The sequence below is a fragment of the Chenopodium album genome, chromosome 8 (genome assembly GCF_948465745.1).
Source record: "Chenopodium album chromosome 8, dcCheAlbu1.1, whole genome shotgun sequence".
In the NCBI taxonomy this organism is placed as follows: domain Eukaryota; kingdom Viridiplantae; phylum Streptophyta; class Magnoliopsida; order Caryophyllales; family Amaranthaceae; genus Chenopodium; species Chenopodium album.
This window is the reverse complement of record NC_137841.1, coordinates 74,007,206-74,029,253: the sequence shown is the minus strand read 5'-3', so window position 1 is coordinate 74,029,253 and position 22,048 is coordinate 74,007,206. Positions and strand designations below refer to the sequence as shown.

Here is a 22,048-nt window from a genome sequence, read left to right as displayed (position 1 = left end):
GCACCAAAAATAAACTCCATGTACAAAAGCCACTAAATTCATATCTTAAACACGGATCAACAAGATCTAAATATTCTCATTCGATATCCATAGACAGTGCGAAATGAAGTTATGAGTAACAGCTAATAGCTCTGTATAGGGCTCCATTGACAAGAATAAGAACAAAGTATAATCAGAAAAATTCTACCAATTCAAAGAACTTGACATTAATAGTCATATTACCAAAATTCAACAAGATTATAAACATGTTGTAGTATATTCGATTTGCATGTGTAGGTGTTAGTGTTAACATTGAATATGGACCAACGTAACCAAAATATAAAATTTATGTGGGCGATCCAATAAAATTAAAAGTTAATTATATGCAAATGAAGCATAAATTGTGAAGGATAAAATATCATGAGAGGCAGTGTGATGCCATGCAAGCATGTCTATACCTTTCACCAACAAGATGTTGTGTTACTTGTGTACATCCACATCATTAAATCATGGGTTCCCTGTTTTTTTCCCCACTTTTATGATTTGCATTATATTATGTTGAATAATATAGTCTATTATTTATGGCAGACATTACACATAACTTATAATTATATGGCAAAGTGTACGTGTGAATCGCCCCGTTTGTATTTTTCTTACCTAACTCTTTTGTATTAAGCAACTTCTTAACATCATGCTATTAAATATTTTTCCTGATCAAAATTAAAAACAACTTTTCAATGTTGAAATGCAATTTTGCCGGCTTTACACACATATATTTGTAATTAAGTGGAATTATAAGAAAAAAACTAAGCCCAAGATACATGTGTGAAAGTGTTTAACTCCATAATCCCATAAAAAAAAAGAAAAAAAAGAAAAAAAAAAAAGACAACTCTATAATACAATTGTACACAATTTAAAAGGCTACATACACATTAAAATAGATACTATATGAAGCGTAGTTTAGGGTTGACAGTATAAACCGATTACCCGATCTGAAATTGTTAAAAGAAGTCTAAATCCGATTTGTATTGAACTCGAAAAATCAAAATTCAAAATTCAAGCTTCAGGGTAGGGGAAATGATAAAAACAACTTTAACTTCATCAGTTATCAATACCAGCCTACAAGCAATTTCTATGCTGTGAGTTCAACTAACCACAAAATAATTAAGATATCTCTGAATTCTTATTGATCGAGAAATTCTGGATTCAAAGGTTAATATGTCATCCACTATCACAACCATCTCCATTTTATTTTATACAGTTTACCTGCCACCCTTATATTCTTCCATTTGTCTGTCTAATTACTTTTGTAAACATTATTGTCTTATTTGAGACATTTCTTTTGAGCAATTTTCTTACCAGCTAGAAAGTGATTCACTGATTTGTCGTACTTGTTAGAGTATTACTAGTATTTACATAGGACAAAACCGAATGAATAAAGCTATTGTACAAAAGTTTGTCATTGCATGATTCTTGATTTTTCCAAGTTAATTTGAGATGTCTAAAATAGTCTTTTTTTAATATATGTTGATCAAAATCACTTAACATGTCCTAAATTAGAACATAGGGAGTACTTTATTAGTTTATTATCAGCCCTAAGTAACAAATCTGCATTAATTTTGACAAATGTTTTTGAGTTTTTCTGTGATTATTGACAATATTCACACACAAAGTAAAAAAAAAATTAGCATATAACACAAACTATCAACTTCATCTATTTTTTTCGCATTTCGATCCCTTTTTCACTTGGATCTGGGAAAAAAAGTTGTACTAGTAGATGTTTGATGGTTAACTTCAGGACTTTTGAAGGTGAATCATATTTAAGCATTTGATACTCCTACGAAAAAAATGAAGAAAGCAAGACATGAAAAGGAATACACAAAAGCATAGGAACCAAGATCGAACTCCAGCAGCCTTCTCTTTTGCCCTTTCGATTTCAATCTCAAAGGGTCAAAAAGTTTCAGTAACGAAAACAGCATCATCTTAATATATACTAAGATACTTTAAAATTTTGATGAATATATATGAAGAGATTTACAAAAGAATTATTCAATCTAATGCACAACAGCACAAGTGATGATTTACAGATGGCAATCTAAGCTAATTTCCAAACCTGGGGATGGGTACATGCTGTGAAACTTATAACAGAGGATAATATTGTACATGCGAAGGATCATATACACAGTTTACTGCACAAGTTTGATAGTTGTCATGGATCTTCATTAACATGACCTGAGATTAGCGGAAATGCCTCTTTGGTATATCTCTGATCAAGTGAAATCTGTACATAACAAGTTAAACACTATTCTGTTTGAGCATCTATGGAAAACTAAATTAAGAGCACGGTGAAGAGTCAATTTTGATGTCCTGATCAAGGGAGTCAAGAAATTACCAGTAGAAGATCCTCATCTGTACCAAAAGATTTGCGAGCTTCATCTAGGTGTTTTGAAGAGATTTTCTGATATTTCCTGCACAGTTCCAAAGAAACAAAATCAGCCATTTAATGAATGCTCCTAGCAAAGAATGAAAGCTAATGAGAAGAATAGTGTAACACTCTTAACAGATTTTCTAGTATTACAGCCAAGGATGTACTTGAGCTTAGAGCATGATCCTTAAAGCAATATCTGATGAAAATGGATGAGCGTTGCATGATCTATGAGTTGACCAAACTAAAATGCATCTAAATCATACCGCCAAACCATCTAAATCACTAAATTCCTGACTTTCACAATTCAATCTGCCTACAGGTCTACACTCTTCACGATATTAGACTGTAAAATGAGACTCAATATAAAAGTCAATAAGGATGCAAAACCTTGAGCTGGCAGGATCCCTGATTTCAAACTCATCTTTGTCAGCATCATACCCACAAATTACAACATAATGACCTGCAGAAAGCAGCAGATTAGTAATGACAACGTTAACAATAACATGTAAACCAATGTACTTCTTTAGAATCTGTCAGCATATTTTGCGCAACCCTTAGCTATTCTCACTTACGGTGTGTTTGGATTGAAGGAAATGGAGGGAAAGGAAGGGAAGGGAAATGGAGAGATGAGGTATATTTCATTTGGATAACAAATGAGGAAGGAAGGGAATTGGAGGGGAGAGAAAGAAAAGGATTAAATTGTAGGAAAATGATCCCTCCAACAATGGAGAGATTTGGAAGGAAAACTCACAATTCTTCCATCCCCTCCTCTTCTCCTCCCTCCCCTTCTTTTCCTTCCCCTTTCTTTATCCAAACACAGTGTTAAAATTGTATATTTTAGGGAATTAAGAAGGTTAAAAAGAATTGATGAAGAAATTGGTAGTCAGATTAATGCTATGTTTGGATAACAAATTAGAAGGGAAATGGAAGGGAGGGAAATAGGAGGAAGGGGAAGGAAGGGAAAGTGAAGGAAATGATGAGCTCCATTTTCCCTCCAAATCTCTCCAATTTTGAAGGGATAGTCTTTATTAAAGGAGGAGGGAAAATGGATCCCTCCTTCCCCCTCCCCTTCCCTCCCCCAACATATTATCCAAACAAGGAAGTTTGTCTCCCTCCCTTTCCCTTTCTCTTCCCTTCCTTTCCTTCCATTTTTTGTTATCCAAACATAGCCTAAGGGAAAACTAGTAATATATGATTGTTTATGATGATAGTCACGGAAGAAATCACAGATTACAACCTATAGGCCAACATTCGAGAGGTTGGTGCTCTCCCAAGAAGCAGTATCTCTCTCTCTCTCTCTCTCTCTCTCTCTCTCTCTCTCTAATCAACTCTTATACTTCACATACTATTTTTCTCCCTAATTTGATCTATTTATACTTTCTACCAACCTATTTAACTATCTTCTTCTACAAGCTACAATGAACATCATTACTATGCTACTACCTAGAGTGCCCATTCCCTTAATACGGATGCATAGGCATATTCTAGTCCAGTATCTCATACAATGAGCACTCATGTTGACCTTGATAACAGCTGATAAGAACTCTTTTACTCAATACAAATAACAAAAAGCAAACTGGGCACAATTTAAAATGTATTTCCAAAAGTTGAGCACATAGCAGTTCGAAATGAACAAGCAATATCTTAATCTATATGAATATTATAGTCTTGAGTCTTCATACTTGTTTTATTGACATTGAAAAAACTTGAGAAGTGGAAACCGCATTGTTTTTTGGTTGACAAAAACATAGGATTAATGGAGAAAGCTGTTACCCTAGGCAAGCGGAGTTTCTCATGCCATGATGAACCAAACAATATTTTGCACTTCCTAGGAAATTGAAAAGAAACGCCCTAGGAAATATTTCTTAGTATGTCCAACCAAACAAATATTTTAAATCCCTAACATACAATGGTTGGACACCATCCTTTTCTTTCCTGAATTGCTACAATCACAATTGGTCCCAAGCCATAAGTCTTAGAGCTACAGATACAAAGTTAGTTAGCATATTTAGAAGGTATTTAACTCCAGTGTTGGAATTGTTTTTTTGGAAAAACAACTCCCCAGGTTTTGTTTGTTTCACCTTATATTAACTTATTATCATATTTCAGGAAAAAAAAAAAAAAAAGTTCGGATAATTTCAGGTAAAATAGGTTCAGAAAAAATAAGATCAGGTAAGCTAATAAGCAGCACTACTTGGATTCAAATGGCTAAAATTACCAGGATTTTTGGCTTGTCACAATATTGATAGAGAAGGAAACAACAGTTCTCACCTGTATATCCCAGATTGCTTCCACATAATTCAGAGACATGGTAGTCCTCCAGCAATGACCGACTGTAATAAATGACATCTTTTAGAAAAAGGTCAATGCCAGATTTGAAATCAGCAAAAATAAAGAAAGATTTAGAACTAAGGCTTATTTTTACCCAAGGAAAAAAAAATTCCAGGAGTATAAGTTCAGACAAAGGCTACCTAAGTTTAATTTACAACCAAAAAATCATGTTAAGTTGATTTTTACGGTTAAATAACTACTGCAACTCCACATATTTGGAGGGATAGTTGCTATTGTGTCTAAGATGGGCAAGATAGCAATAAAGGCCATGATACTGAATTTACTATATGCTTTGAGGAAGATGCAAAGGGTAAAATCTCAAAGTTATAATCCCTAGATGAGTAATAAGCACATCATGAAGATTTCACGATGCAAAATAGGTTTCAAGAATATTTGGATCAGGGAAAAGCTGAAATGGAAAGATTAAACAACACCATGGAAAGAGATATTCATTGTCATCCTTGAGACAATTTAAGTACTACGTATAATAAATGAAGCAGCACAAGAACCAAGTACTAACTATAGTTTGCACAGATCAACCAAAGCAATTGCTACGTATCTTCCTGACAAGATCAAGAGAGGTACTTCTTTTTGACTAAATGATCTGCACTGCAAGAAGGAGGTAATGTTGATCAGAAATCATCAACATGATATCCAATTTATTGTAATGCCAAAGCTGAAGGAGAAAATTCAAGTTTTATAACTTTCTTATACCTCTATACTGATTCCATCCTTAAGTGCTCTTTGAAACAACATATCTACTCGGACCAAATCATGTGGTAAGTGATCCTACAAAAAAAATTAATCATCACTTGTAAATTTGTAATGCATCAAGTGTAATGAAGCAAAAATCTTTTTATCATGGTCAAGGTGTAATAAGAACACTTAAAACACTATACAGCATAATCCCAAAAGTATAAAGTTGGTTGCATCTTGCATATATTTATCTCCAGTTGTCGTCCAAGAGTATCCTCTTCCTCCATACACTTCTATTTTGCGCCAAATGCTCTTACAAGCCCAGTTTCTTCATGTTATTATTAACACCCTCCATCCAAGTCATCTCAGGCCTCTTATGGCCTCTTTTAAAATCTATATTATACCAAGATTACCAACCCTCTACATTGCTTGCATCTACCAGTTGATGTAACACATGCCCAAACTTACATTGAAATACAGAAGGCATAAAATTTGCCATCAAAGTAAATGTCAATCCAAAGACTAAGAAAAGCAACATTCTTCAAGGAAAACTGTAATGGTTAAATATAAGCTTACGCCAACTAAAAGATTATTTTTATAAAAAAAACAGCATTAATTTTTCAAAAACTTTGCATATGTGGTCTAAAATAAAGACACATACTTCATCAGCTGCTTAGTTGTTCCTTCTAATTAAAATGTCGAATAAAATACCACCCAGTTCCCAAAAAAAAAAAAAAAAAAAACAATAGCGTGTAGGAAAATTGAAAGTGTACGAGAAAGATAAAAGGGGTATAGGACTGGAAGCTACCTTATAAAATGACTCCACAGAGAAGTTTGGATTTGCTCCTATAGTCACAGTGAAATAGGAAAAGATGACAGAAAAATTTTGCAGCAAATATGCCAGATCAACAGTCCATATGCTGCCAAATCAAAGATAAATATTAAAATGAAAACACAATATATAATATACTACAAATTTTCAATCAAAAGTTAAAATGCAAGCAAAAGAGCTAATTTTCTAGATAGATTCAATTGACTCTTTCACAATTTAAAAGCTGTAACAAATGCCAAAGAGCCCTACTTAGGGAGGGACATATGCCAACATCACAGTCAAACATTTGTGAAAAAAAATTCTAAAGGTAATAGGAGGAAAAATTAAAGAAACCACGTCAGAGACCATCCTAAATTCCAGTTGTCAGAATACATAGGGAATATTCTTTTCACATCGAGGAAACTTCTACTACTTTTTCAGCATAAAATTATAGCTAAAAAAAGCCTTATCTATCAGTGTGTATAATCCTGGTATATGTATGGATTGAGCCAAGGTAATTGTTCATAGTAAGTCTGCAAATACAAGGTGAGGATATTGCCTAGGAAAAAAATGTCAACTGTATAAGGGTGACAGCCGAACAAACTAAAATAGCAGAAACATGGAAGTGAAGGGAAAGGAATATGAAAATAAGGCCAGAGAGGGTTGAGCGAGGAGGCAATGAAGGTGGTAAATACCAACAGCATCAACTACAGCAGCTATCAAGGATGATTCTAGAAATTGATGGTGTCTGAAGAGACTCAGATATATATATATATATATATATATATATATATATATATATATATATATGGAATTTTTGAGTTTTTGCAACCTTAACCACCCTGAGTTTAGAAGGGAGTCTGAAACACTGCAATTAAGAGAAGTGACTGCTAAAATTTCCTTTTTTCTCTTTCAAATCTGTTCAGAATTTTAGGGAAGATGAAATACGAACTCCCTCATTCTTGCTGCTCCTTTATCTAAACAAACAAGAGAACAAGAGAAGAAAATCACTCGATCTGAAAAGCACCATTACTTATGTATAAGTCTTACCCCTTGCAAAATATCATGTTAGTTAGCAAATGCTCCTTTATCTAATCCCAACAGTACTGCCACTATGAGAGTCGGAGTTCATGAAAAGAAAATGAAAGTTCCCAAATATCTCACCAATCTGTAAACTCATCATCTTGCATAAGTGCAAATCACCTTGAAAAATATTACTTCTCCATCCATAGATGGCACTTCATTCTTAACCAGACTCCACATCAGTAAGCCCCATCTCACTGCTTCCAATTTTTGCTGATAGCTCAGAGCCATATACAACTCAACTGTCCAAACTACTCCAAAATCCTAAAGAAAGCCTAATCCAGCTAAGAGGGGAACTACAAGAACTTGAAAATCAAGCAGCAAAAGCAATGGGCAGGAAGGTCCCACTGAGGTTTATGTAGGCAACTGGATTCCTGAAGCAAAAGACACAGAAGATGATTGCACAATCTTCTGAAGTTTATGAAAGGAAGAGAACAAAAAAGAACAGGCAGTAATCCAGAAGCAGTACCATCCATCTCCCAGAATTCAAGATACAAAACTCTGTAATCTTCCATTCTTGTATATTTATTTTTTATATTAGCTAACTGAAGACAACGTTGAGGAGCAGACTGTGTAGATACTACCTTTAGATAATAATCCCAAATTCCCAAGGCATAACGCTGCTAATTAAATCAAGAAAACACACTGCTTCCCGTTAAGTTGTTTGCCTGCTTCAATGATGCATTGCATGCACCTCTATGGCTCTATCTACTTCTTCCTGTTTGTAATTTCTCTCTGAACAAAGTAGTGTGTGGATGTCCATGCCAAGATAGCCGTAAAAGCACAAAACAATGTAATTGCTTAATGAAGAGCCTCGTTACATGCAGGACAAGCACTGTCGTACATATATTCTGCAAGATAATTTGACTAGACTGAAAACAAGGGTTCACATATATATATTTGACACCTATATATACTGTTTTTAACTTAGAGGTCTGTCCATTGTCAAATGCCATCAAAGGATCAAATGAAACTATATGTAATCAAGCAAACCATACTGATACTACAAGTTTGTCAAGCATAGAGCAAACTATAAGTGCATAAGCTTCCACATTGCTATAAGTTATTAAAAATTACGAAGTTAATAAAGTAAAACAAACACACCTCCTTGTGCCGCAGAGCTTCTCCAATGTATGCAAGCTACAGTTGTTGATCCCAATCGTTTGCAAAACCATCAGAACACAGGCAAGACCACAATCCCAATTGGATAACTGATTGACATGAGGAACCTGTATATATTGTAACAAAAGACAGTGTAAGCATGTTTGCACATAGAAACTAAATAAGTGACTAGATTCACTTTACATGCATATGAACTTATGCATAAGATATATTAACATAAAGCACAATAATTGACTAGGAATGAAAAGTCAACAAGAATATGATGCTCCACCTCAATGAAACGTAAACGGGGCAATATCACATCGTGGCCTCTTCCATCAGTTAATGAATAGAGGGAGCAGGAGCCAGATAAGCTACAATCTGAACTATTTTGTGTAACCTCTTCCAAGTTTAATAATTTATTTACAAATTCACTCAAAGGCCACATTGAAAAATGAACGGAAATATGACCAGTTTAGGAGATCAAATCACTGGTTTGGTTCAACAAAGTTGACTATGTACACATAGGCTTCAGATGAAATCTTATGCTTTGAATCTGAAAGTTCATCTCCTGGCCTGCAGTCCACCAACTACAAGTCTGCAATCATAAAACAACAGCACACCAATGTCTATCAAAAGATTAAAAGCAATAGCTGACCAAAACAAGCGGCTTCATAAAGTATATAAATATCAAGGTACAGGCACAATATGAAACTGAAGACTAATCGAGAAATTGTGTTGATATTGGATTGACTCATCTCGACCTCAGGAACTTAGAATCTTAGATGCATTAACTGAGCTTTTTCTTGTATCAAACTATCAATTCAGTAAATTTTGGAGAAACAGCACCACTTAAAAAGCATTTTTTATATTAAATGATCCTTGCACTCCGAAAGTCCAATACAGCCATACCAACCATTTTATCATTAAACCATACCATTATATACAATCAACTGTCTGCTACATCTTTTGAATTATGATCTAAATATTGGACATCGCTGCGTTATTCTCGAGCTTTAGCCATAAGGTATAGAAAGACAATGCAGTAATTGTCCATGTAATTCAAAGTTATAACATATTCCAGAATCACAAGAGTACTTATCTAGCAAAATTCAGTTAGATATGTGCAAAATTACACAACATTAGCTTTGAATGTTGAGTTACTGACCTAACCTACCAAATTAATTTCGAACAACAAATAGTGCCAAAAAACAGATAAATTTTCTGGATCTTTAAATAATCCAAAATTCCTTCAGATTGCAGCAGTAATAAGTTATTAACTACTTCGTATGAACTAATTTATCAACAACCCTAAAATTTTGAATAGCTCGAATTTCACAGAAATGAGCTAAATTACGCACCAAGTACAATAATCAATGACCTAATAAGATCGAATTTAAAAGCTAAATTGCTCATTAATTCAACTATAAATCGATACTCCGTAATAAGTTCAGATTAAAAAAAAACAACAGTAATTAATTTTTTTTAAAAAAACCTAAAAAATGGGACTGAATTCAACTTAAATAATAAAAAAAAAAAAATACCTGAAATTCGAGGAATTAGGTTGAATTATAGTAATTGAAGAAGAAGAGAAGTGATGAAATACGCTTCTCAAATAATTTCTCAATTATTAATTTTGGAATAGTATGAACAATCTTCCTGCTACTAATAATGATTCTTCTCAATTTGTTGATTCTTCTCTCTTATAATCTGGGGATTAATAATGTATAATTGTCATTTTCCTTAAAATTCTACGGAGTAACAGCAATTATACACAGAATATCGATTGCATTATTGTCGGTAATTTTACACGAGATTTTCTAGAGAGCCGATACACATACAATCATTGTGTGTTGTCCCTACATACAACACCATTAGAAATTTGACACATCAACAAAACATGGGAGAAAATTAGGAGTCAAAATGTAAATTGAATTTAATGGAACTTGTGCCTATTATTTTAGCCAATAAAAACATTACAAATTAGAGTTGTATGTAGGGACCACATACAACAATTGTATGTTTTTGTCTTATTATTTCGCGAATTCGCGCTGATTTGTTGTGAATTGGGAGGTAATTTAGGTAACACATTTTAAAGTAAGTATATCATTAATGACGGACTTAATTTTTTCAACCACCCTAAATTACCCTTATTAAGCATATCACGGGTTTAAACTTTAAATTGAGATAAACTCTATAATTATGACGAGCTATTGTGTCTATCAATAAATTACAAAAAGATATTTAATAAGTACATGTACTTTATTTTATTTTCGTAAAATTGCATATTTGAATTAATAGTCCCTGATAAAAATAATTTCAGTTCATTAAAATTAATTTAAGTTTAGTGTAATATCACTAGTTCAGCAAAAATAAGGTGAAGTGATACACCAATAAGGCGATATTTTATTAATCTTACCCAAAAACATTTCATTAATACAAGTCATGAACTCATGTTATGGAAGTGAAGTGTACAATGTATATCGTGTCAATTTCGTATTTGTTTGTAATCATATTAGTTCAATTTTAAATGTAATAATTTTGTCTTTGTTTTGACTCCATCAAAATAAAATATTGGCATATTGGAGGGCTTCACTCCTACTCTGTAAATAATATTATTCCAGTCTTCCAGATATAATTACACTTTGTATAACTTTTTTTTTAATCATAAAACATTACATGGACTACTTAGGCAAAGCCCTAAATGTTACATTCTAACATCCACTGATTTGGAAAACCCAAAATATAAATCAGGGATTAAGTACAAAATCTAATTACACTTTGTATAACTTTAAAATGAATTAAAATGTCATAATAATGCTTTCGCTTTAAGCATTTTTTTTTAATTATCATGTCGACATTGTTATGTGGAATATAGTAGTCAAGAATTTATTAATAGTGAATAGTATAGCTATAAAAGTTAGACGTATGATATCGAATACTATCTCCGATTTTTTTTAGTTGCAACTTTGGGTATTATTTAGAATTAAATTTGGCCTAAAATTACAAGAGCGATTGGAATTTTGTTCATGGGGAAATTTTATGAGTGGATAAGCTTCTTATCAATCATCAATAATTAGGCAAACTTTGCATCAAAAACAATAATTAGGCAAACTTGTCTTTCATCCAAATAATAATTGGGCAACCTTGTCTTTTTTAAAATAGTTTTGGACAACTGACCTTTTAAAAGAGACTTAACTTTATTTCACTATCTCCCAGTTTGTCTTCAAGGCCCCCCACTTATACATGTGATCCATACTATTATTATGGGCTTGATATTCTCTAGCTTATTCAAAATTCATCGTTATTAGACATGGACATATGCTCCAACAACTTGCTAAACTTAGGGTCTATTCTCATTGACTGAATTGAGTTGAACTGAAATTATTAGAGATGAACTGAACTGAACTTATTAGAGCTGAACTAAACTGAAATAAATATTTTATAAGAGAAGGAAATTAGGAGCTGAATTGAACCGAACTGAACTGAACTTATTAGAGCCGAATTAAACTAAATTGAACTGAACTTATTAGAGCTAAACTGAACTGAACTGAACTAAACTGAACTAAAAATAATCATATCAGAACAGACCCTTACTATTTCAATCCCAAAATTAATTTCATAAGAATAAGTATTCATTTTACTATTACTATTATTATTATTATTATTATCGAAAACAAATGCGAGGTTTTATTATATTCTAATATAGTTAAGGTTTACACTAAGACCCTATGAGACCCCGTAAATCACCCTAATGTATAATTTAGCAAAGTAAAAAAAAAAAAAAAAAAAAAAAAAAAAAAAAAAAAAGGTTCACTTGAAGCCAAATTCAAGGCTATTATACACAAAATTGGATCATTTTTTTAGAGTTTTTAGGACCCGATGTCGTCAAAAACTCTCGAATGATAGGGATATACTCTAACGCTAACTTACATTGACCATTAACAAACCTTATATGTAGTAATATTGTTTGGAACCATATATTGCCACTTGGCGATCACATAAAGGCATGTTGTTGCCTTTAGTTTATGAATAGAACTATATACATTAACTAATAAATTAACCATTAACAGGCAAAGTGGATGGTTATATACTTCCTCCGTTTTTTTTATTATTGCATCATAGGGGTTGAGTATAAATATTTTGGTAGTGGAAAAAAGTAAGAAAAAGAAAGGTAAAAATACAAAATTGTCCATGTGACATATTGATAAACTAAAAAATAAGTGTGAAAAAGCAAGAGTATGTTGGGTATTTGCAGTGTGAACACAAATAAATTTTTTCCTAGAGAGGAAATGGTGCAATATTTGTAAAACTTCCTAAAAAGGCAAGTGGTGCAATAATAAAAGAACGGAGGAAGTATAACTTATAACCTTCCAAATGGCCTCCCAGGGTGTCTTATTGTGTATGAGAGACATCTTGAAGTCTTTCCTTTTAAGACTTGAAAATTGTCCACAACTAAAAGGTTATAATCTATGATTATGGATCAATTTTGGGAATTTTTTCCAAAGTAAATGCGCGAGTTGTCACTCACGGTCAAGTTAACTTGGGACCATAAATGAGAATGAACTTGATTCAATTATGTAGCTATTTAGGAATAATATCATTGCATTGATATTGAAGCATTAGATGAGATGGTTGTTTATATCAACAGCTTAATTTACTCCAAATCTCCAATATAATTAAATCGATCTTGTTAACGAGCGCCCCGGGGCGTTAGATAAGGAATAATTATATTGGTTGAAATGGTATTAAGTTAGGAATGCATGACAAAATCACGCGTCGTTCGGTGTAATTAATGTTAATTTTACTCTAATATTCCCACTTTTAATTCTCTTATCTAACGCTCCGGGGGCGCTCATTAGCTTTTGCCTAATTAAATAAGAGTATATATGAAGGCAACAATAATTAATTATTGCCTTGATAAAACCAATGTACCCAAATGATAATTTAACTTAGTTAAGATTTGAAGTAATTATTCTAAAACCTAAGTATTATTTAAATCTTCTTATACACAAGTCAATCTCTAAGTGAGTGTAGCAAGTCAAGTCCATCATATTTATACACCAATAATGCTTAATGTTGGAGGAGAATAAATTTGAAATAAAGGACAAGAACAATAAGGTATATGATCAACTTTCTATTCTTACCCCATTTTTATTGCAGCTTTGGAGGCATGCAACAATTTGTCACTTACATCGAGTAGTGCAATAGCTTTTGATTTAAAGTTTGTGCCAAATTATCATCGGTTATGTTGATACCTTTAGTTTAAAATGGTTCATTAGGTAGTAAAAAGGTTGAATTTTGAGCTTCTGGCTTGTGAACTTTGAATAAAAAGTGAACTTTCACTTGATTCCATCTTCAAAAATCAAAATGTCAATTGTTTGTGACTTTGTTGTAGGACGCAAAACGGCTACTCCTATTATCCGTTCAAGAAACCTAAAACGGCTACCAAATTAGCTTAGCTCATGATTTTTTTTTTTTAAAAAAAATGCATCACTTTGATTTTTCACTATTCACATATTATAGTTGACTTAACTTTTTTACCTCTATAAAATAAATAAATGTTATTATATAAAATATCATTAGATTCGTCATAATGTCTAGTTTCATAATATAATTTTTACTAATAAACGATTAAAGATATTAATGATTAAAGTTGCGTCTCGATAAATATATCGGTCAAACTGATGCAAATAATAATAAAAAAACCTAAAAAAAAAAAAAACAGAGGGAGTATTACATTAATTTGCCCCATCAAGCATTAGCATATTGTCTCCAAAAGTAAATGACAAGGTCTGGATAAATCAAGTAAATGACAAGCAATAGCTTGAATTTCAACATTAATTTAGAATCAAGGCCGTTAATCTTCATCACTATCAATAAAGAGTGCATCTTTTTTGTCTTAACTTCAAAACATGTAGTGCCTTTTTCTTTACCATCTTATTTAAATAATACTTCCGAAAATGCCCTTGTTAGCTGCCTTCAAGTAGAGCAGTGAGCTTGTGATTAGGTTTAAAGAAGAGCGTAGACTTAAATTGTCATAAATGTGGGATTCACAGGCAACTCTCTCTTGGGAGCCTTCATACTTCATAACTTGATAGGTTGACATTTTTCCATGAATATTGGTTTCAGTTGACCAAACAGACTCAATCAATGACGAACCAAGATTTTCTTACATGCCCATGATTTTTTCAGCCTCGTATTTAATGCTACTTCACCTAAGTCAATCATGGAGTATCTTAACTTAGAGGCCAGGCAATCATGATTAAGGGTTACTAAAAGCTAGGTTAATTATTCCAAGAAATACGCATAGATCGATGATAAGCGTAAAGATTTTATGGAGTAGTTTGTAACGTACTTGTATAGATTAGATCAATTGTTTCTTGTTTGATCGATAAATGGTTATGATATGGATAACTTTTTGTTCATTTTTGCTATTTCCTCATCGATATTGTTGAATATATAATCCTAATAACGTATTGATTCAAGCTACGATTAAGAAGTGACTTAAAAAACTAACTTATGGAGTAATTACTTTCTTCTAACATAAATTAAATTGTAGAGTATTATTTATATCAACATATAAATCGGTAAAAACTCACAAATGATTTAAATCCAATGGAGTAGTTTAATTTGTATGCTTATAAGTTATAACTTGTTTTAGTACACAATTGTCTGGTATATCCGTATACAAAGTATATGCCTAGACGTCTAGTACAACATTAACTTCTAATTAGAGGGCATGAGTAATGGCTAGCTACATTACTTGCAAATTGTAATTATTGTCACACAAGCAAAATACGGTGTAGCTAATTAAAACCCATTACTGTTGTTTCTATTTAGTGGTAAGTATTAAGGTAAACCCACCTATAAAGTCCATCTTATATGACCTTATTAACCCGATCTATTTGAATAAACTATAAACTTATATGTATTTTTTTTTTTTTTTGAAGAAACTTTATATGCTAGAGTAACACATAGGAAAAGTTTTTCTAGTGACATCTTTTTTAGATTTATTATATAATTTTTGATTTTTGTTAATTAGTACTTGTATGAAAATAAAGGTATATTTGATAATTAGAAAAAAAAAAAAAAAAAAAATCTGAGATCTTGTTTATTTTAATTTATGAACTTTTCTCATTTTGTTAGATCTAAATTGATTTTTAGTAAGTGAAATATAAATGGGTTATGCAATATGTAGCCATAAGGGCTATATATAAGCATTAAATCTATTCTTGGAAATTGTATAAAATTAGAAATTCAGGACAAAAACAGGCGTAAATCAGTGTAATTAGTGTTTATATTTTCATGATTTCTTAACTATTTACAATTTTCAAGTGTAAATTTAATGCTTATATGTAGCCCTAAGGGCTATATATAGCATTTTTCAATATAAATTTGTAACAAGATGAAAAAGAATGTAGCCTAATTTCCTATATCCAACCTATGATCATCATCAATGCGATTCATAAAAAGGCCATGTCATCATGATAAAAAGTTAAAATTACCAACATTTCCTCAAAAAAAAAAAAAACTACAAAGGGTATATTGGTAAATCAAAATCACGTAGGCAAAAAGCCAAAGACATGCATTTTCTAACTCCGTAATTCCTATATAGCCGTTCATAGCCGTTCAACAAAGTGCCAATATCATAAGACCATTTCAACCACTCCCCAATATTTTATTATTAATTTGAATTGTAGATAAAGGTGGGAAGTGAGAGAAAAATACAGTGAAAGAGTTAAGAGACGTTGGAAGATCTCACCATCAAACCACCATTTTAAGTTTTTGACAAGTTACTACATCCCCAACCCATTCATCTTCAAATCAAATTTCACAATTACAAAAGAGAGAGTAAATAAAAGAATCTTAATAAAGATAATATTTTTAGGCCCACTATTTTCTTCCTTTACAAAAATTTTTCAGTTTAATAAAAAAGCTTCTCATACTATTCAATCTTCCCACCATTCAAAAACTCAAATGTTTGTTCAAGATTCAAACTTTATTTTCTGGGTTTCAAATTTTGCTTGAAAATTTCCCTTAATTTTGATCTGGGAATTCCAAAGATTGAAGCTTTTTGATGATGGAAGCCTCGTTTAGGAAAGATGATGGGTTAGACTTAACTGAGTCAATCGAGTCAATCACTGAATCAAGTGCTGAGCGTAGAAGAAGCAGGGAGAGTAGCTCTGATAGTAGACCAAGCTCTGAAGCAGTTACTAATTCAGGAAAGAAATCCTCTGTTTCACCTCCTCTTTTAGGTTGGCCGATTAAAAAAGCTGCAATTCCCAAATCCGCTGTTTCTGGGTCACAAAAGCCCGTTTTAGCTGATGATTCTGAGCTTAAAAAGCATAATTTAAACCTCTCTGGTTAGTTTTGTGCTTTAATTTGGTTAATTGTGTGATTTTTTGAAGTTAAATTAATGCTGTATTTAAACTGTTTGTTGAAATGTTTCAGAGATGGAGATGATGAAAGAGAGGTTTGCAAAGCTATTACTTGGAGAAGATATGTCAGGAAGTGGAAAAGGGGTTTCCACTGCTTTAGCTGTTTCTAATGCCATTACTAATTTATGTGGTATTACTCTTAGTTCTCAACCTTCTATTTTTAAATTCAGTGTTTGAATTGTTTGTTTTAAATGTCTGATTTAGTTTGAATAATGGGTTTTTAGCTACAATATTCGGGCAATTATGGAGGCTAGAGCCGTTGCCGGTTGAGAAGAAATCGATGTGGCGAAGAGAGATGGAATGGCTGCTTTGTGTTGGTGATCACATTGTTGAGTTGATACCAACTTGGCAGACTTTTCCTGATGGAAAAAAATTAGAGGTACACTATTCCTTCAATTAATGTATTGAGCATAGGAATGTTTTTAGTAGATGAAACAGTGTCATAAGATGGAAAATATGCACATTGAAACTAGTTTATAAGAAAATTTTACAATTCTGTAAAATTCTGAAGTATTTTATCTTTAAATCTGGAAGAAAAAGGCACAGTGTGAACTAATTGGGTGTGTCCAAGTCTCAGTTCATGTCTTTAGGTGTTTAAAAACACATAAATGGATACATTAAGATGAATTTATCATATTAATTTTTTAAGAACAGTCATCTTACATACACATTTGCTGCTACACTTATCAGGTTATGACTTGCAGACCTCGGACAGATATATTCATAAATCTTCCTGCCCTTCGCAAGCTTGATAATATGCTGATTGTAAGATTTCAATTCTGCTTTACTTCATGGTACATCATCAGTGGCTTCCTATATAGCTCAACTATTTTATGTTTTCGCGGTTATCAGGATATACTCAACAGTTTCTGCAAGACTGAGTTTTGGTATGTCGATCAAGGAATCGTAGCCTCAGATTGTGATGGCTCATCCTCTTTTCGAAAGACATTACACAGGCAAGAGGAGAAGTGGTGGTTACCAGTGCCTCGGGTACCGGCTGGTGGCCTGCAGGAGAATTCTAGGAAACAGCTTGATCACAAGCGCGAATGCACCCACCAAATACTCAAAGCAGCCATGTCTATCAACAGCATGGTTTTAGCCGAAATGGATGTTCCTGAGTCCTACTTAGAAACCCTTCCAAAGGTCTAAAATCTTGAACTGTCTCATTGTATATCAACCTAGGTTATTATGACTTATTATTGCTGAAGTCTGATGTTTTGCAATGTTTTCTGATTTTTTCAGAATGGAAGAGCTTGCCTAGGAGACATGATATATCGGTATATCACGTCAGATCACTTCTCTCCCGAGTGCTTGCTTGATTGCCTTGACCTGTCATCTGAGCATGTTGCTCTTGAGATAGCAAATCGTGTAGAAGCCGCCATATATGTCTGGCGGCGAAGACACCATCCAAAACCTGTTACTAATCCCAACCGTACCACCACAAAATCGTCGTGGGGGATGGTCAGAGATTTGATGGTTGATGGAGGAGATAAGAGAGAGCTCCTCGCCGAAAGAGCTGAAAGGTTGCTGCTAAGCTTGAAGCAACGGTTCCCTGGCCTCACTCAAACTTCTCTAGACACCAGTAAAATTCAGTACAACAAGGTCAATTTCGAATTCCTTTTACAAAAATATGTACATATTGCATTCATTTTTCCTCCTGCTGGTTCCTAACTAAAATTTCTTGCTGCAGGACATAGGAAAATCCATTCTAGAAAGCTACTCGAGAGTTCTAGAGAGCTTGGCCTTTAACATTGTGGCGCGCATAGATGATCTGTTATATGTTGATGACTTAACCAAACATACTGATAAGTTAACCTCAGCACCTAATGTGAGTGTCATGGCTCACAAGAAGGTCTCGTTACCACATTCAGTGCCTCCCTCGCGCACACCTTATGGGTCATCACTAACCACTCCAAGCTTCTCACCTGGCCCGTTAATTAGTCCAGCTAGAGGAGTAGACAGAACTCCTTATGTCAACCGTGAGATTACTAGTAAGCCTTCCAAGCGCGGTATTGGGGTTAAGAGAGCACTCACTAACTACCTAGGTGGTGAGTTGAAGGCTAAGAACAGTATAAACCAAATAGAAGGCCCTCCTGCTACAACAAAGTCAAGCATTGGCTCAGGGTCACCTGCATCATCTCGCGATGATTCAGAGAACATTGATCCTCAGAGAGTATCAATAACCCATCAGAAGCCTAGCAGATTTCGATGAAATCTCCACCTCCACAAAGGTTGCTCATTTACTGACACATGAAGGATATTTTGTTTCTTTGGATTGGTTTTAGGATACTGTACTAAGCTTGTTGTTTGTAGTTCCTTTGTTTATTGAATTATTTGTCCAAAATATGTGTATCTATGTAGATTTCATATTGAGAATATAAAGATGCTTAGGCATTGATCATTGCCAAATTCTTGCCTGTATTCACATTTAAATCTTGTATTCATAAAACGTATGCTAAAACCTTGTTCATATATACAACAACAACAACAAAGCCTTAGTCCCAAAATGATTTGGGGTCGGCTAACATGAATGTGAATACATGTTATGATTATAAAAAACCGCGATGACCAAAATGGAGATGATTAAGCAGAAATCATGGATGTTCGAGATTGGTGGTTCAGGTATTAAGGTCCCTAGATAGGAACAATATCTATACAGTTGTAAGAAGGTACATATTGTCAGAGAACATACAAGGAAGTCAATGTTACAGCGTTCTAGGCACGTAGATGATGTTGAGAAAATCAATGAGGAAGGATGTCAATTTGGGAAACAAAATTAAGATTCCAACTTGGGGCTTCTTTGCACCTAAAACAAGAATCAACGAATCATACCTTGAGACCAAATGCCTTTATTATTTCATTAATAAAAGAGCAGTAGACCCCACACACTTCTTTGATTTTGATCAACTTTAATTTGAGTCATGGACACTTATTCACTCCTCCACCCAGTTCCCCACCAATAAAACCACCACTCCTCCACCGTAGACAGTTCACTCTTCTCCACCAAAACAACCAGATCACTACCTTTGACGACGGTTTATTTCACTTAGACCCTTTCTTTACTAGACTTCTTGATAATTCTTCGCATTGGGAAACAATTTGGATACTCCCACAATATTTTGTGTACTTTTACAAGGAGGAGTGTCAATATCAATTGTCCTATTTTATCAGTATGTTACACCCAATGACTCGAATAGATCCAAACACAAGAAAAATAAACACTAAAAGTCTTTTGTACAATTCTAAATCATTTTTTTAAGCATACACTTGATTTTACCTTTGTAAATGTAAAGTAATTTAAGTACAAAGCATATTTGGTTACGAATTAGCTATTTTTTGATTAATTACTTATACTTCCTCCTTTTGTTAGTTGATCAATTTTTTTCAATCATGTTTTACAATGTAAAAAGTTCAACCTCGTCAATTTTTTTTGAGTTTAACTCAAATATTTACAATTAGAAAAATAATTAGAAATAGATCGAGGGTGTATTACTCTATTAGTCCAATCACAATATAGGTTTATTTCAAATACACCTCAATAACATAATGTAATAACATTGGCTTCATTCATAAAATCAAGGTCCGATCAGAATCCGACCCGTTGCTGACTTGCAATCTTGCATCACCCAATGGCGCTACACTTTTTCCTTTTGGTAAGAACTAGGAAGTAGGAACATTTCTTTAGCTTTGGACCAATAGTGTAACACTCCTCCCCAACTCCCCCACTACAGTCCACCTACTAGATCTACCACTTAGAAAAAAATGTCGACACACCACCACAAACCCTTAGGCACCGCCATACACATCACCGCACTCGACGGCATCATCCACGTTAACTCCATCTTCACCCTCGCCGTCTTCATCGGCCTTTCATGGAACCCAAACGACCCATCAAACACCCTCATTACTGACCCATCTTGTACTTCTTACAACACTTCTATCGCTGAAAACATCGTCGCTTTTCACGTCTACTCCTTCGCTTCTTTCCTCTTCTCTAGTCTCGTCGCTTTGGGCCTTAAACAGGCCTTCCGAATCTCGGCCCATTACGACTCTTACCGGGCCTTTGTTCATACTTCGGGCCTTCGGGTCGGGATGCTTGTTTCTGCTGTTGGATCTGTTTCTGGGTGTGCTTTTCTGATGTTGGCTTTGATTAATGTTGCTCAGATTAAGCTTGGTAGTTTGTCTTGTGGGAGTTCTCATACTTATGCTGCTGTTGTTCCTCTTGTTATCTTGGTTCCTTCTGCTCTTCTTATTTACATTGCCTTTGTTCTTTATGCCTTTACTCGTTAGCTCTTTATTGTTACTTTGTAATTTGATTCTTGAACAACTTTGTAAAATATTGAATGGGAAGTTGTTGATTTGATCATAATGGCAAATGGGCTGTTTTTGATGAATTGAATTGATACTTGAAATTTTTTGAAATGTTTCGATTGATTGTTGCGTTATTGGGATGATGATTTAGGAACCGAAACCGAACCGAAAATCAGGGTTACAATTGCTAAGCAGTTGTTGAATTTTTATCATAGCTTGTTGCACATAGTCTTTCCATTCTGTAAGGGTCATTTTTAGTGGGATGAAGGGAGTATTGTTGTTTGAATTTCGTGTAGCAATCTATCAAAAGTTCAAAATCATCACTGCTGATTTTCATAGCTCAAATGTTTTCTGTATTCAATGGAAATTGAAACATATGAACTTCAAGTTAAGAAAACAACCTAAACTTAGAAACTTTATCAGCTGACTTATAAGTAGCTGGTATAAGACTGAAAAACAGAATTACAGGCACGACTTGAATGGACATTATATCCCTTACTCTTGCATAAATGTAAGTATTCCCTTACAGTTTGATCACTGCTATTTTTTTTATTTATCTAGACTACAAGTAAATGCTAAGCTGCTAGATTTCAAGTCTGATAAATACTAGGATGCTATTGGTTTTGATCGTGTTTCGTTACGTTGGGGGTAGCCGGGTGGGAGGGTTAGGTGTGTGAATTACATAAGGGAAAGATTTTCTAGAAAGTGGTGTATGCAGTAGTGAAACCCTGTATGATAGCATTAGCATTTGCTGTACTAAATTTACCCTGTTAGTTTGAGCCAGATCAATCAATCAATCAATCAATCAATCAAAGCCTTAATCCCAAAAGCGGGGTCGGCTAACATGAACCAAATTTGATTATTCCG

The 22,048-nt window shown here is 33.6% G+C and overlaps 3 protein-coding genes across 4 annotated transcripts; 2 read left to right on the top strand and 1 right to left on the bottom strand.

The window, feature by feature from the left end:
- Positions 1-1,937: 1,937 nt before the first annotated feature.
- LOC145556642 (guanylyl cyclase 1-like) lies at positions 1,938-10,194 on the bottom strand. The gene is made up of 10 exons (XM_081618294.1): positions 9,974-10,194; positions 8,722-9,027; positions 8,433-8,557; positions 6,243-6,354; positions 5,453-5,527; positions 5,259-5,347; positions 4,679-4,740; positions 2,795-2,867; positions 2,372-2,447; positions 1,938-2,260 (listed from the first exon to the last, which is right to left on the bottom strand). Exons 2-10 carry the CDS (start codon positions 8,875-8,877, stop codon positions 2,189-2,191), a joined length of 840 nt encoding a protein of 279 aa, XP_081474420.1. The 5' UTR covers positions 8,878-9,027; positions 9,974-10,194; the 3' UTR covers positions 1,938-2,188.
- A 5,945-nt stretch (positions 10,195-16,139) lies between these two features.
- On the top strand, positions 16,140-19,279 carry LOC145642376 (rop guanine nucleotide exchange factor 7-like). 2 transcript variants are annotated; one of them, XM_081693535.1, is made up of 7 exons: positions 16,141-16,795; positions 16,884-17,000; positions 17,095-17,249; positions 17,561-17,635; positions 17,723-18,013; positions 18,113-18,472; positions 18,561-19,279. In XM_081693535.1, exons 1-7 carry the CDS (start codon positions 16,510-16,512, stop codon positions 19,080-19,082), a joined length of 1,806 nt encoding a protein of 601 aa, XP_081549661.1. In that variant the 5' UTR covers positions 16,141-16,509; the 3' UTR covers positions 19,083-19,279. The 2 variants fall into 2 exon arrangements, with proteins under 2 accessions (XP_081549660.1, XP_081549661.1); XM_081693534.1 differs by having other exon boundaries at positions 16,140-16,795; positions 17,561-18,013.
- A 1,230-nt stretch (positions 19,280-20,509) lies between these two features.
- LOC145556641 (uncharacterized) lies at positions 20,510-21,264 on the top strand. The gene has a single exon (XM_081618293.1). The coding sequence runs from the start codon at positions 20,633-20,635 to the stop codon at positions 21,158-21,160; it is 528 nt and encodes a 175-aa protein (XP_081474419.1). The 5' UTR covers positions 20,510-20,632; the 3' UTR covers positions 21,161-21,264.
- The last annotated feature ends 784 nt before the right edge of the window (positions 21,265-22,048 follow it).

What these genes read in the sequence shown, in the direction of transcription:
- LOC145556642 (XM_081618294.1), bottom strand. Translation starts at nt 8,877, where the DNA reads ATGTGGCCTTTGAGTGAATTTGTAAATAAATTATTAAACTTGGAAGAG. An exon ending in CCCGTTTACGTTTCATTGAG is followed by an intron (nt 8,558 to 8,721) that starts GTGGAGCATCAT and finishes CAATATATACAG; the next exon opens with GTTCCTCATGTCAATCAGTT. An exon ending in AGGGATCCTGCCAGCTCAAG is followed by an intron (nt 2,448 to 2,794) that starts GTTTTGCATCCT and finishes GGAACTGTGCAG; the next exon opens with GAAATATCAGAAAATCTCTT.
- LOC145642376 (XM_081693534.1), top strand. Translation starts at nt 16,510, where the DNA reads ATGATGGAAGCCTCGTTTAGGAAAGATGATGGGTTAGACTTAACTGAG. An exon ending in CTGATGGAAAAAAATTAGAG is followed by an intron (nt 17,250 to 17,560) that starts GTACACTATTCC and finishes TACACTTATCAG; the next exon opens with GTTATGACTTGCAGACCTCG. An exon ending in GTAAAATTCAGTACAACAAG is followed by an intron (nt 18,473 to 18,560) that starts GTCAATTTCGAA and finishes TTCTTGCTGCAG; the next exon opens with GACATAGGAAAATCCATTCT.
- LOC145556641 (XM_081618293.1), top strand. Translation starts at nt 20,633, where the DNA reads ATGTCGACACACCACCACAAACCCTTAGGCACCGCCATACACATCACC.